This window comes from Pongo pygmaeus, chromosome 4 (assembly GCF_028885625.2).
Source record: "Pongo pygmaeus isolate AG05252 chromosome 4, NHGRI_mPonPyg2-v2.0_pri, whole genome shotgun sequence".
Taxonomy (NCBI): Eukaryota; Metazoa; Chordata; class Mammalia; order Primates; family Hominidae; genus Pongo; species Pongo pygmaeus.
This window is the reverse complement of record NC_072377.2, coordinates 137194172-137206148: the sequence shown is the minus strand read 5'-3', so window position 1 is coordinate 137206148 and position 11977 is coordinate 137194172. Positions and strand designations below refer to the sequence as shown.

The following is an 11977-nucleotide window of genomic DNA, read 5'->3' as shown; positions in this document are numbered from 1 at the left end:
CTTCTACTTTTTTTTTTTTTTCTTTGAGACAGAGTCTTGTTCTGTCGCTCAGGCTGGAGTACAGTGGCGCAGTCATAGCTCATTGTAGCCTCAACATCCCAGGCTTGAGCCATCCTCCCACCTCAGCCTCTCCAGTAGCTGGGACTACAGGAATGTGCCACCATGCTCAGCTAGTTTTTTGTAGAGACAGGGTTTTGCCATGTTGCCCAGGCTGGTCTTGAACTCCTGGCCTCGAGTGATCCTCTTGCTTTGGCCTCCCAAAGTGCTGGGATTACATGCGTGAGCCACTGTGCCCAGCCACTTCTACTTTTTTGCTATTATGAATAATGTTGCTATGAACATTTGTGTAGAGGTTTTTGTGTGGACATGTGTTCCTAGTTCCCTTGGGTATATACCTAGGATTGGAATTGCTGGGTCGTAAACTATTTTATCCTTTTGAGGAACTGCCGATTGTTTTCCCAAGTGACTACACCATTTTTCAATCACTCCAGCAATGTAGGAGGGTTCCAGTTTTTCTACATCTTCACCAACAGTTATTGTCTTTTAAATGTTATTTCTTCTTTAATGAAAAAACTTCATTTATGCACATGATAACACACACACACACACACACACACACACACACACAGACTTATAATGGAAAGCCAAAAGTCTGCAGCCCTGTTTCACCCCTCCTTAGTCCAAGTCCCATTCCCAGCAAACCATCTTCCCTTTTTGTTTTTAGTTTTTCCAGTGACTATCATTATAATTCCGAAGATTCCTTGATTCATTCATTATTGTTTTTTCTTCTCTTTTTATTATGAAAACTTTCAATTATGTATAAAAGCAGAATAGTATAACCAATCCCCTGTACACATCCCCAACTGCAACAACTGTCAACCCATGACCGCTTTTACCCATTGTTTTTTGCTTTATCAGTGTTAGATATCATACATTGATTTCCCTATTGAAGAAAGAGAATTTACCTAATTTATTCTACCACTTCCAAATTTTTATAGTAAATTATTTTTAGTTTTTCTATTACCTTTGTAATTTTGATAAATCCCTAAACCTTGTGTTCTTGTTGCATCCACTGTGGACAGTGTTATTTAACTGCCCTCTTGTCCGTGCAAGCTGGAGATAGCAGTGCCCACCTCTCTTTCTTTTCTTCTGCTTTCACCTCCCAGCCATTTCCAGCTATAGCTCTTATATTGTTCAGTGGATAGCAATTTATAGTCTGTTCTCTAACCGTCATCAAGTCTTCTGTGCTTTGTCTATTGGTTGGTTCTAAGACTTGAGAATCAAGAGAATGTACATTATTGTGACTTTAAATATCTTTCACTGTAGAGCCATGTGGTGTACTGAGGATTACTTCTTTTTTCTGTAGACTCAGTATAACAATCCTTGTGCCAATGGGGGAGGGAAGAACGTTTTAGACATCCAGTTGATACCTTTTCTGTTCAGAAATATATGGTAATCCATAGCACTCATGGACCCAAGGTGTCTTATTTACATCTTGTGTGGCCTTGTATTCTTTAATTATCTTGTGCGTTATGTCCCTGACTCGAGAGGGAACCCCTTGAGGGGGAAGTGGTCTTTCCTGTTTTGCTCCCATAGCATTTATAGTCTCTTGGTAAATTAAATTGATTTCCCTAAAAGTTGCAAACCATAATTTCATTTGTCAAGTAAACATAGCCAATACATTAAATGCCATTGCTGTTAGATTCTATATATACTTTATTTTATGATGAGTTATAAATATATAAATATTTAAAAAATAAAGCTATTAAAAACTCATAAATTAAAATATTCAGCTCGAACACTTTGAATATTTTTCTCTCATGATCGTCTTTAGCCTTTCCAAGAAGTCTTCCAACGTACTCTGGTTGGCTTCCTTCACAGGACAGGAATTCTGCAAAAGAAACATTTCATTAGCTTGCATTGATAAGCATTTGTCTTGCCTGCCTGTCTACGTGATCAAGCCTACTCTGGCACTTGTCACCTGAACACTTATAAAACCAAGGCCTCCAGTCTAGCCTGACTGGGAGTTGTCTCTATCACTAGGCCAGCAGGTTTTGCCTGTTTTGGGTGCATACTATTTACACTTCTAGAAATGGTTACTGTATACCATTACCTATCTGCTTTCGGGGTGGGCAGGGTGGGGGGGAGTGCAGTCTCTAGAGAGGTGTGTCACAGCTAGGTGCTTGCTCAGAGAGTAGAACTTGAAGGTGCTGGCTCAGACCTGCTCGGTGCTCTACTGGGCCTTCTGCATGGCTGCCTGGACTGCTGAGAGAGATTGAGTCATGTGGCCCTCCTGCCATTAAACAGTAGCACCGCAGCACAGCAGCCCTAAAGGTGGGAAGGATTCCAGATGCTACCCCCAGGCAACTGCTTCAGTTTGAATCTCAGCTCCACCATTTATTAATTGTATTGCTTAGGACGTACTACTTAATTTATAAAAGCTTCAGTTTCTTTTGTAAAGTTGGGACAATTTTTGCCTACTTGCCTGCTTCATAAGATAATGGAGAGAATTAAAAGAGAGAACATGCGTTGTGCCAAGTTCCTATCCCATGACCTATCCCATTGTCTACAAGGTGATAGGCCCAGAGAGGGGATACATGTCCTTGTTCTCTTTTAAAGCCAGTTAATTCCTCCACTCGATATTAGATAACATCCACTCTGGGCTACAAGGACTTCTGCCCCCTAATGATTCTTCCTCTTTCTGCTCTCTTCAGTTCTCCCCGCTCCACCAGACCATTCCCCCAGGTACATTAACATGCTGGGTATACCCCCAATCTTAAAAGAGCTTCCCTTACTCCATAACCGCCCTGCAGCCGTGGGTCAGTTTCTCTGCAGCCTTATAGCTAAACATCTTCAAAGAGTGTTCCGCCCTCACTGTTCCTTCTTTGTCTCCTCTCACCACCCTATCCTCGGTGAGCCCACTCCAGCTGGGCTTTCCTTCCTGCCTCTCCATTTACATCAGCCTCACCCATGGCCTCCGTCAGCCAAACCCAGGGGCCTTTCTCGGTCCTCACCTGACCTGTCCTTTCAGTACATTTGACACAGTCAACCCTCCCTCCTTGAGTGTCCTCACCAGCTTCCTGGGGCACCGCCCACTCTCCAGTGTTCTCCTGCCTCACCGGTCGCCACTCCTCAGGCCCCTTGGCTGGATCCTCCTCTCCTGACCTCCATGTGTTGATCTCAGGCTCAGTCCTTTGATGTCTCCCTTTCTGTCATTCAGACTTTCAATAGTATCTATCTAAGGACTCTCCTTTTTGTATTCCAAGTTCTGACCTCTCCCCTAAGTTCCAGAATTTCTAACCATCTTCTCAACACCTTCACTTGGCTATCCAACAGCCACCTTACATGTACGATGTACAAAATTGAACTCTTGATCTTCTGCTCAACCTCCAGCCCTGCCTTGCCCCAGTCTTTCATCTCTCTGTAAACAGTACTGACCATTGCCAGAGGGGTTTGGGCAGGAACGAAGAGGTCATCTTTTCCTCCTCTGTATCTTACCCCTTACAACCGATCTGTCAGCAAATCCTTCTGGTTTTATTTTTAGTCATATCCCAAATCTATTCACCTTGACTGCTCCCATCCTGTCCACGCCACCATCATCTCTAACCTGGTTTACTGTGGTAGCCTCCCAACAGGCCATCTTGCTTCTATGCTTTCCCCCTTTCAGCCTATTTACCACACAGTAGCCAGACTGACCCTTTTAAATCACGTAAATCAGATGGTACAGTCTTTGCCCTGCCCAAAGCTCTGCAGGTGTTCCCTGCCATACTCGTGGTGGAATCTAAAGGCCTTGTGTGATCTGCTGTCCTGGAAACTACCCCTCACTCACTCTGATCCAGCCACACTGGCCTTCCTACTGGTCTTTAAATACAGGAAGTTAGTTCATTTCCATCCTAAGGCCTTTGCATACCTCCTCCTTCTGCCTGGAATGGTCTCCCTAGTTAGTCATGTGGCCTGTTCCCTCAATTCAAATATCTCAGATAATGTCACCAGTTCCTAAGTCAGCCCCCTCCCCCATGACTCTTATGTTCTTTATTCCTGTTTTTCTTTGTAGCACATATCACTACTGGCCATCATTTTACATGTTTGTTTTTCTAACTCTCCCATTAGAACATTCCATGAGAACAGAGACTCGGCCTGCGTGTCTTTAGTGACACGTCCTCAGCACCTAGAACCACACCCAGCACTTGTGGAACTTCAGCAAATACTTATTGAATGAGTGAATGAATGAATGGGTTGACCAAGGGTGCTGCAGTTCCTAAGGAGGAGTGTTTAGAAGTGAGGCTGCTGTTCACCAGGAGCCATGCGGCCGGCTTGCCAGGAATACAGTGCAGCTTACCAAACCCGCCAGGCCCCAGAGGTTCCTGTCGAGCCGTTTCAGGAATCGGATGAGCTGCTTGTGTCTGTGGAACTGCTGTGCAGTCGCACCCAGACAGCGAGTGTCCTTCTCATGGTGGCTGTAGAACTGCCGGAGCACAGTCGCAGCCCTGCAGAAGGTTTCCTTCTCAGTTGTGTTCTGGAAAGACAAATGCCACAGATAGCAATGTGCCAGCTCCATTTGGAGGATGGAAGAGAGATTTTTCCTCTTGATTTCTTCTTTCCAGAAGGACAAACGAAGGTGAGTTTGCTCAACTACAGACCTGTCTTCAAGTATTCCACTGAAGGGAGGCTGCTTGCCACAGACATAAACCTCTGTCAACAACCTCTCCCAATTGCAAACGCAGCAGCCTTCTCCCGAGAACCTCCCAGTTTCCTTTCTCTTGGAGGATTTTGCCGAAAGGGTACCTGAATGAAGTCATCCCACAAGGAAAAGGCACAGTGGGGACTAGAATGCAGGACCATCTGTCGCTACAGCCCACGTTCTGCGTCTGTGTCTCTATACCTCATGAGCTATTCTGCTATGGAAAGTGCCCACATGAGCTCTCAGTCAGGTTCTGCTCTCATTCCCAGAGGTTTTAAAATCCAGCTTTCCCTGGAAATCCTGCATGCCTGTTGAATAAATGAGTGCACATCCTTTGGCCTGGACTCTGCTGCTTTGGGCAGCACTCTCCGTTTGGCCCTCCCCATGGGAGAGGAGAGCAGCACATGGTCCAAGTGAGGAGCTAAGACATTTCCCCAGGCAGCAAGAGATAAGTGCACAGATCAGGGAAGGGTGTCCTGGGAGATCAGAGGAGGCTCTGGGAGCAGGTGCCATTGAGCTGAGCCTTGGGCAGAGCTTCTGTAAGGGACCTTTTGGCCCCAAATGGTGCGGAGTGAGAATCTCCTTGGAATGCCGGCAACTGTGAGGGTCTGGCCACATGGCTTTTCCTGGGGGCCCTTGGCCTTAGAGAAGGGAATGGACAAGAGACAAGTCATTGGGAACCCAGGAGAGGGATTGTGTCTCAGTCTGAACCTGGCCTGGTGTGTCCTGTCATTTTTCACTGAAGAACAAAGATGCAGAACCTGGAGAGGGTTCTTAGCTTGAGCCCAGTTCCTTTATCCAGTTCAGATAAAGAAAGCTATCCCCAGCCTCTTCCCCGATATGCTCTGGTCACTTGCCACTCAAAGTGTGGTCCATGGACCAGCAGCATGGACATCACTGGGAGCTTCTTAGAAATACAGAATCTCAGACCACCCCTACCCCACCCAGACCCTCTGAATCAGAAGAACAGTGACAAGATGCTCAGGGGTTTCTATCAGCAGCACTGTCCAAGCAGCTTTCTAGTTCTTACAGTTACATATTTTTTTTTCTGATGATCAAGGTAACATATATTTACTATAAAGGTAATATATATTCAACAAAAATACATTCACTCATCGCACCAGCCAGAGGTAACTACTGCTGTTAATATTTTGGTAAATATCGTCACACTTTTAAAAATACTTTTTAAAATAGGGGTCAACTGTTGATACTGTTTTGTAACTTTTTTACTCTTTACATATACTATAAGTGTTTCCTAAGCCCTTCGGTGGTATTTGAGGACATGGGATTGAGAGCTGCATAGAAACGCATTGCATAGTGGTACTGTCATTTGTCAGGCCCCTATCGTGGCAGCTTTTTGCTTCTGTAAATAAGTGGCAGTGAGTAAACTATATAAATCTTTGTGTTCATCTCTTATTTATGTAGGCTAAATTCTAGGAATGCAGTTCATATTTTAACGTTTTTTTCAGGAAGGTCTAGACCCAGACTGAGGCACCAGAATCCCAGGCTACAGAAGCTTCCTCTTTCCCCTGTGGGGCGTGATGTCCCATGGGCAGAGCGGTTAGAAAGACATTTACTTAATGAGCTGACTGAGAGTCACTCCTGGTTCCTGATTCTAGTTGGAAATGTAAGAGTGTGTCAGTATCTTTGGGCTCTTGGAGCCAAGAAACAGACCTCTCTGAGCTTTGTGGGCAAGTCGAGGTGGAAGGGACACGGGCTGGTGGGGGGCGGCAGATGGTGCCTGTGTGTCTGGAGGTGGACAGACATGCATGCTGCTGCAGAGGGAACAGTGAGATTCAAGAAGGCCAAAAAGTCAGCCCTTTGCTTCTTTTCCCACAAACCTTGGTGAGATTTTTCTGAAACGCTGGCTTGGAGCCTGGAAATTAAACTTAATTTTGACCCATATATGGCCACATAGTATAGGAAAAAACCCTCTAAAGATATTTTTCAAAGGACTTTCTAAAGGAAACAAGGATAAAATAAGAATTGAAAAGAGTCTGCATTAAATGGAAAAACTTTAAAAGAATGCATCCTAAGGGCAGCTTTAGTGCAAGGCCTTAACGTTTTAGTTGCTCTGGTATCGCAGCGAGGGGGCGACACTCCATCCCTACCGTGGCCCTGGACTCCTTCCACCTGCCTGTCTAGCTCTGGCTGCTGAATGTGTCTGCCAGTGGCTCAGGGAGTGCACTTTGACAGCCTGGCTGACCTCACAGTTCAGAACTGCTAAGGGAGTGACTCAGAAGGAGGTCTCTCCCTCCCGGGAATGTCAGGAAACAGCCACTTGGGAGATTTCTTCTGTGGCAGTGACTCTGTGAGAGTTCTAACTCAGTTCTTGACCAGCCTCACTGAGGACCATACAAATCCAGCCTGATTGGCGCTGCATTCATTATCTCCCGTCCTGCCCAGGGTAGTCAGCTAGTGCTCTATATGAGAAACTCCTTCAAAAAACAGAAGTATTTGAGGTTCATTATGGAACTCTGTAGAATTATGAACTTTAGATCACTTTGGTAAATAGGAAATAGCTCCAACTACTTGTCCACCCAAGAAACCCTTCATCAACCAGCCAGCTTGCTTCTTCACACTTTGCTGTTCCTCAGACAGCCTTGACTTCATAGACACCCCGACAGGTGTTACCTGTGAAGCCCAGGACCTAGACCAGTGCCTTCTTTCCAGCAACTGCCAAGAGTAGAATGCTACCCAACTTAGAGATACTAAAATTCTTGTTCCCCCGAAGAAATAAAATCAATAGGCTGGATTTTGGAAAGATATTTTCTTTGGGAACACAAAGAAGTACCTTTTCTTCTGCATACCACCTTTGTAGGTTTTCGAAAATAGCAACATTTCACTGTTCTGAAATATCTTAACATGTAAGTAAGCGGTGCTGAATCTTCGAGGGGAAGAAAAGAGTGGAAGAGTGAGATCGTGAACTCCAGGAGGATGAAGTTCGGGGAAGGTGAATGAGACGGGTAAGAGTGAAGGCAGGCAGTGGGGATTGTTCTAGGAGATGTCTGTGTGTGAGAGGGAGGTGAGTGAGGACTGAGTGAAGAGGGGAGTTAAGGACGGGAGGGCAGTGGTGTCCTGGCTTGCGCCCGGGGGTCTTCCAGAAACAGCCCAAATGGATTGCCCCAGGCTCAGCATCCTGGATGGTTTGATCCTTTCCAACCTGGTCCCCTCCTTCTTAGAATCATCGCTTCTCTGCAACCTGTCCTTCCTTTTAATCAGGGTTATATCATCTCACAATAACACTTTGCACTAACTCAAGAGCTGAATTCCAATCAACCTTGCAATCACCTTCAGAATCACTTTCGTATCTTCACATGTGGAAACTGAGGTGCAGAGAGGTGTGAAGATGTGCTGAAGCCAGCCACACAGCTAGTCAGTGGCAGAGCTGGGTCTAAAACCACAGGCAGTCTTACCTCCAGGCCCTCAGCCCTCACCCTTCCTCCAGGACTGGCTTCTAGTGAGGTGGCCCTTCGCTTGGCTTTGTTAGAGCCTTCTCAGCAGTGCCACAGGCCTCCAGAGACCCAGTGCTCAACCCAGTGGACTTTTGGCTTCTAGTAGGAGCCATCTCGGTTGGAAGGACTTGGAGATTTTATATATATATATGCATACACACACACACACACATATATAATACACACACACATATATATATACACACACATACATATATACACACACACACACATATAAACTGTTGCCCAGGTGCAGTGGCTAATCCCAGCACTTTGGGAGGCCGAGGTGGACAGATTGCTTGAGCTCAGAAGTTCGAGACAAGCCTGGGCAAAATGGCAAGACTCCATCTCTACAAAAAAATACAAAAATTAGCCAGGCGTGGTGGTGCACACCTGTCGTCCCGGCTACTTGGGAGGCTGAGGTAGGAGGACAGCTTGAGCCTGGGAGGTGGAGGCTGCTGTGAGCTGAAATCGCACCACTGCACTCCAGCCCGGGTGACAGAACAAGACCCTATCTCAAAAAAAAAGTGTGTATTTGCCCTTCAGAATCTCATCCTGTATCGGACTCCTTTAATGAAATGAGATAGTCCAGATAAAGGCCCGGAGAGCAGTTTCCCTCATGAAGCAGGATGGGCCCTGTTCTATGGTCTGGGTGCCAGGGTTGACCCTGCCCAACACACAGGGCTTCACTCCTGGCCATATCATCTCCCTAGTTCGCGTGGAAAGCAGGTAGTTAGGAGACCACTGTGAAATTGAGGCTTTGGGGCTTTCATTCTCAGCCGTGTGTTTCCATGAAAACAGGAACTGAAATGCACAAAACTATTGATACGGCTGTAGTCATGTGTTTGTCAGAGAAAATGCACTATCAGCTGTCAAATCTATCTCCTCCCACTACAGATAGAGGGGTGGGGGTGAGGCAGCACAGGAGGCAGAGAGGCGAGGTGCCCAGGCAGGCCCAAAGCAGGGATGTGCTGGACGCTGCCCAGCTGGATGGTTCCAGACTGAGCTGGAGGGGAGTTCGGCCGGCCAGAGCAAGCTGAGGAGCTCTGGACGGCCAGCCCCAGAACCCAGAGGGCTGTTAGGTGGCCAGGCTGTGGAAGAGGAGGGGCTCCGGCGATACCTTTTCTGTTGCCATAGGAAGTCTCTTAGACAAAATGAAAGCTCCCTCAACCTGTCATCTCAATATCTGTTTCTGTGAGAGTATTTGGTTTTTCAGAAATGTATGGGCCAGAAAAATTCTCTCATTCAACAGGCATTTATTGAGTGCCTCCTACGTTCCAGGCACTATGCCAAAGCTAAGTAAAACCCAAGAGGGCTTTTCTTTGACCAGGATCTGAGTCAGGACTACAGCATGTAAGCTTTCTATTACACATCTTCTAAATCAAGTGAAACCAGAAAGACCAAAACATGCTTAAGAGTAAAGATCAGACTTCTCGTTCTTTGAAAACATCTAACACCTTAGAGTTAATTTGGGCCCGCTCGTTTTCCATTAGACAAGTTTCTTGTTCAGACACTTGGGGATGGATCTCCCCATTTGCTAAAACAGACCGTGGGACGGCTTCTTACCTTGGAGGCAGCAAAGATGTCCGTTACGGTCAACTCGGTGCACAGAGTCTTGGTCCAGGCAGAAACGAGAGAGCAAGAGACAGAGTTAACCTCCAACTGGACAGAGAAGTCCTTGATGAGCAGCTCTCACTCCCTCCAACTGAGGAAACTTCCTACAAACCCTCAGAAAAAAGAGTGGCAGGGGAGAAGCCTCGCTGTGTGCCCTGGGCTGCCACCAACCGCCAGTTCCAACTTCTCTAGCAGCTGTTAACGTTTTCATGCCTAGAAATACTGACAGCATCACCAGAACATCTGGAGAGATAGTGCCAGATAGGTACTCACCTTCTGCTCTGTGAGGCTGTTCAAAGTTTTGATGATCTCTTGTAAGGCGATATCGCACTTGTGTCCATGGACAAAGTTGCCGGCACATGCTAGCAGGAAGAACAGAGGGGGAAGCAGTTGGGAGGTGAGACCCATTAATAGGTGTCGATTTGCAGTGACAATGTGAGACAATTAGTTTATCAGGAGAAGCTAACGATGCAATGCTGACAAAGATATCTCTATATATAGATTTAAAATTGCTGAAACCGAGGGAAAATGAGTTTACATTGGAAATTTTCGTTACACCAGATTGTCAGTCACTTGGGGCCAATCAGCACCTCTCTTCCAGGAGAAAAAATGCCTCACAAACAGGTAAAATGTTCCTGTGAAATCAGACCAATAGGAAAATGAAACCTTTTTAAAAAATTAACTACAAAGTTTCAGCATAGGAAATTACACCATAATTTGCTCTTTAGATTAATCTTATCAGCTTGGGGCTGCTGCTGGCTTTTTGCTTTGCATAGAAGGGAGAGGCCACAGGTGTCCGAATTTGTTGTAATGCAGTCCTCCTGGGGAAAGATAGAGTAATATCAAGAAAGTTTGACTTGAAAAGTATTTTAACCTGGCTTCTTCCAAGTACAGGTGGCATCTTGGAAACTGTCCTGTCATGAAAAAGCTGATCTGGGGCTCCTTCTCTGCATCGAGGGAGAATAACAGGCAGACTCTCCTACCCCAGCACTGGGGGACAATGTTCTCCCAAGTTTAGGTGTTTGGAGAAGGACAGGTCATATCGGGTGAGGCCTAGTTTGGGTCCCAGCAGGTCCATAAGGTCCTTACCCATAAGGAAGCCCTTGGCAAGGTAGGTCTATTCTGAGGTTTCAGGAATGACTTTTTTTTTTCTGAGACAGGGTCTCACTCTGTCACCCAGGCTGGAATGCAATGTTGTGATCGGGGATCACTGCAGCCTCAACCCCCCAGGCTCAAGTGATCCTCCCACCTCAGCCCCCCGAGTAGTAGGTAGGTGCCACCGCACCATGCGTGGCTCATTTTTATTTTTATCTTTTGGTAGCGATAAGAGTCTCGCTATGTTGCCTAGGCTCATCTCAAATTCCTGGGCTCAAGTGATCCTCCTACCTCAGTCTCCCAAAGCTCTGAGATTACAGGTGTGAGCCACCATGCCTGGCCAGGAATGCCCACTTTTTGAATGGAACCTAAACACAACCTCAGCTAATTAGGAAAAAGAGCTACAGTCTTACCAACTTACAAATCAGCTCTCCTAGTCAGTGCCCCACCACTCGCCCTGCTTGTTTTTTATTGAATTCATGTGGACACAATAAGGTGCTCATTGCCTCCACCCCAGAAGTGAACGTAAGGACCCCACCATTCACTCAGGTGCCTGGGCCCTGTGCAAGGCCACCCCACCTCCCAGTAAGGGCTCACGGGCAGCAGGATTCTTGGGCCCTGCCTGCCCCCTGCTTTTCTCCCAGAACCTTCCCTTCCCTTGGTCTCTGACCTTCTTTTCCCTATGAATTTCTTTTTTCTTTCTTTTTTTTTTTTTTTTTGAGACGGAGTCTTGCTCTGTCACCCAGGCTGGAGTGCAGTGGCGCGATCTTAGTTCACTGCAAGCTCCACCTCTGTTCATGCCATTCTCCTGCCTCAGCCTCCTGGGTAGCTGGGACTACAGGCACCTGCCACCACGCCCGGCTAATTTTTTGTATTTTTAGTAGAGACGGGGTTTCACCATGTTAGCCAGGATGGTCTCAATCTCCTGACCTCGTGATCAGCCTGCCTCGGCCTCCCAAAGTGCTGGGATTACAGGCGTGAGCCACCGTGCCTGGGCCTCCTTATGAATTTATTCTGGAAGATCATCTAAAAATGTGTGTTGCTAAGGTTTTGCCTCTGTTCCACCTCCCCGCCCCCCTCACTACCCTACCCCGTCCCCCATACTCTGTCACCCAGGCTGGAGTGCAGTGGT

General features: G+C 46.6%; 1 protein-coding gene across 2 annotated transcripts; it reads right to left on the bottom strand.

Annotated features, from left to right (window-relative positions):
* Positions 1 to 1698: 1698 nt before the first annotated feature.
* On the bottom strand, positions 1699 to 10220 carry IL4 (interleukin 4). Of its 2 annotated transcripts, XM_054487380.1 has the most exons (4): positions 10024 to 10220; positions 9703 to 9750; positions 4340 to 4516; positions 1699 to 1891 (listed from the first exon to the last, which is right to left on the bottom strand). In XM_054487380.1, exons 1-4 carry the CDS (start codon positions 10156 to 10158, stop codon positions 1790 to 1792), a joined length of 462 nt encoding a protein of 153 aa, XP_054343355.1. In that variant the 5' UTR covers positions 10159 to 10220; the 3' UTR covers positions 1699 to 1789. The 2 variants fall into 2 exon arrangements, with proteins under 2 accessions (XP_054343355.1, XP_054343357.1); XM_054487382.1 differs by lacking the exon at positions 9703 to 9750.
* Positions 10221 to 11977: the final 1757 nt, after the last annotated feature.

Excerpts from the sequence above, each read along its gene's own strand:
- IL4 (XM_054487380.1), bottom strand. The coding sequence starts at position 10,158 with ATGGGTCTCACCTCCCAACTGCTTCCCCCTCTGTTCTTCCTGCTAGCA. Across the intron at positions 9,751-10,023 it reads ACAGCCTCACAGAGCAGAAG|ACTCTGTGCACCGAGTTGAC; the intron begins GTGAGTACCTAT and ends GCCTGGACCAAG. Across the intron at positions 1,892-4,339 it reads TCTGGGGCCTGGCGGGTTTG|AATTCCTGTCCTGTGAAGGA; the intron begins GTAAGCTGCACT and ends TTTCTTTTGCAG.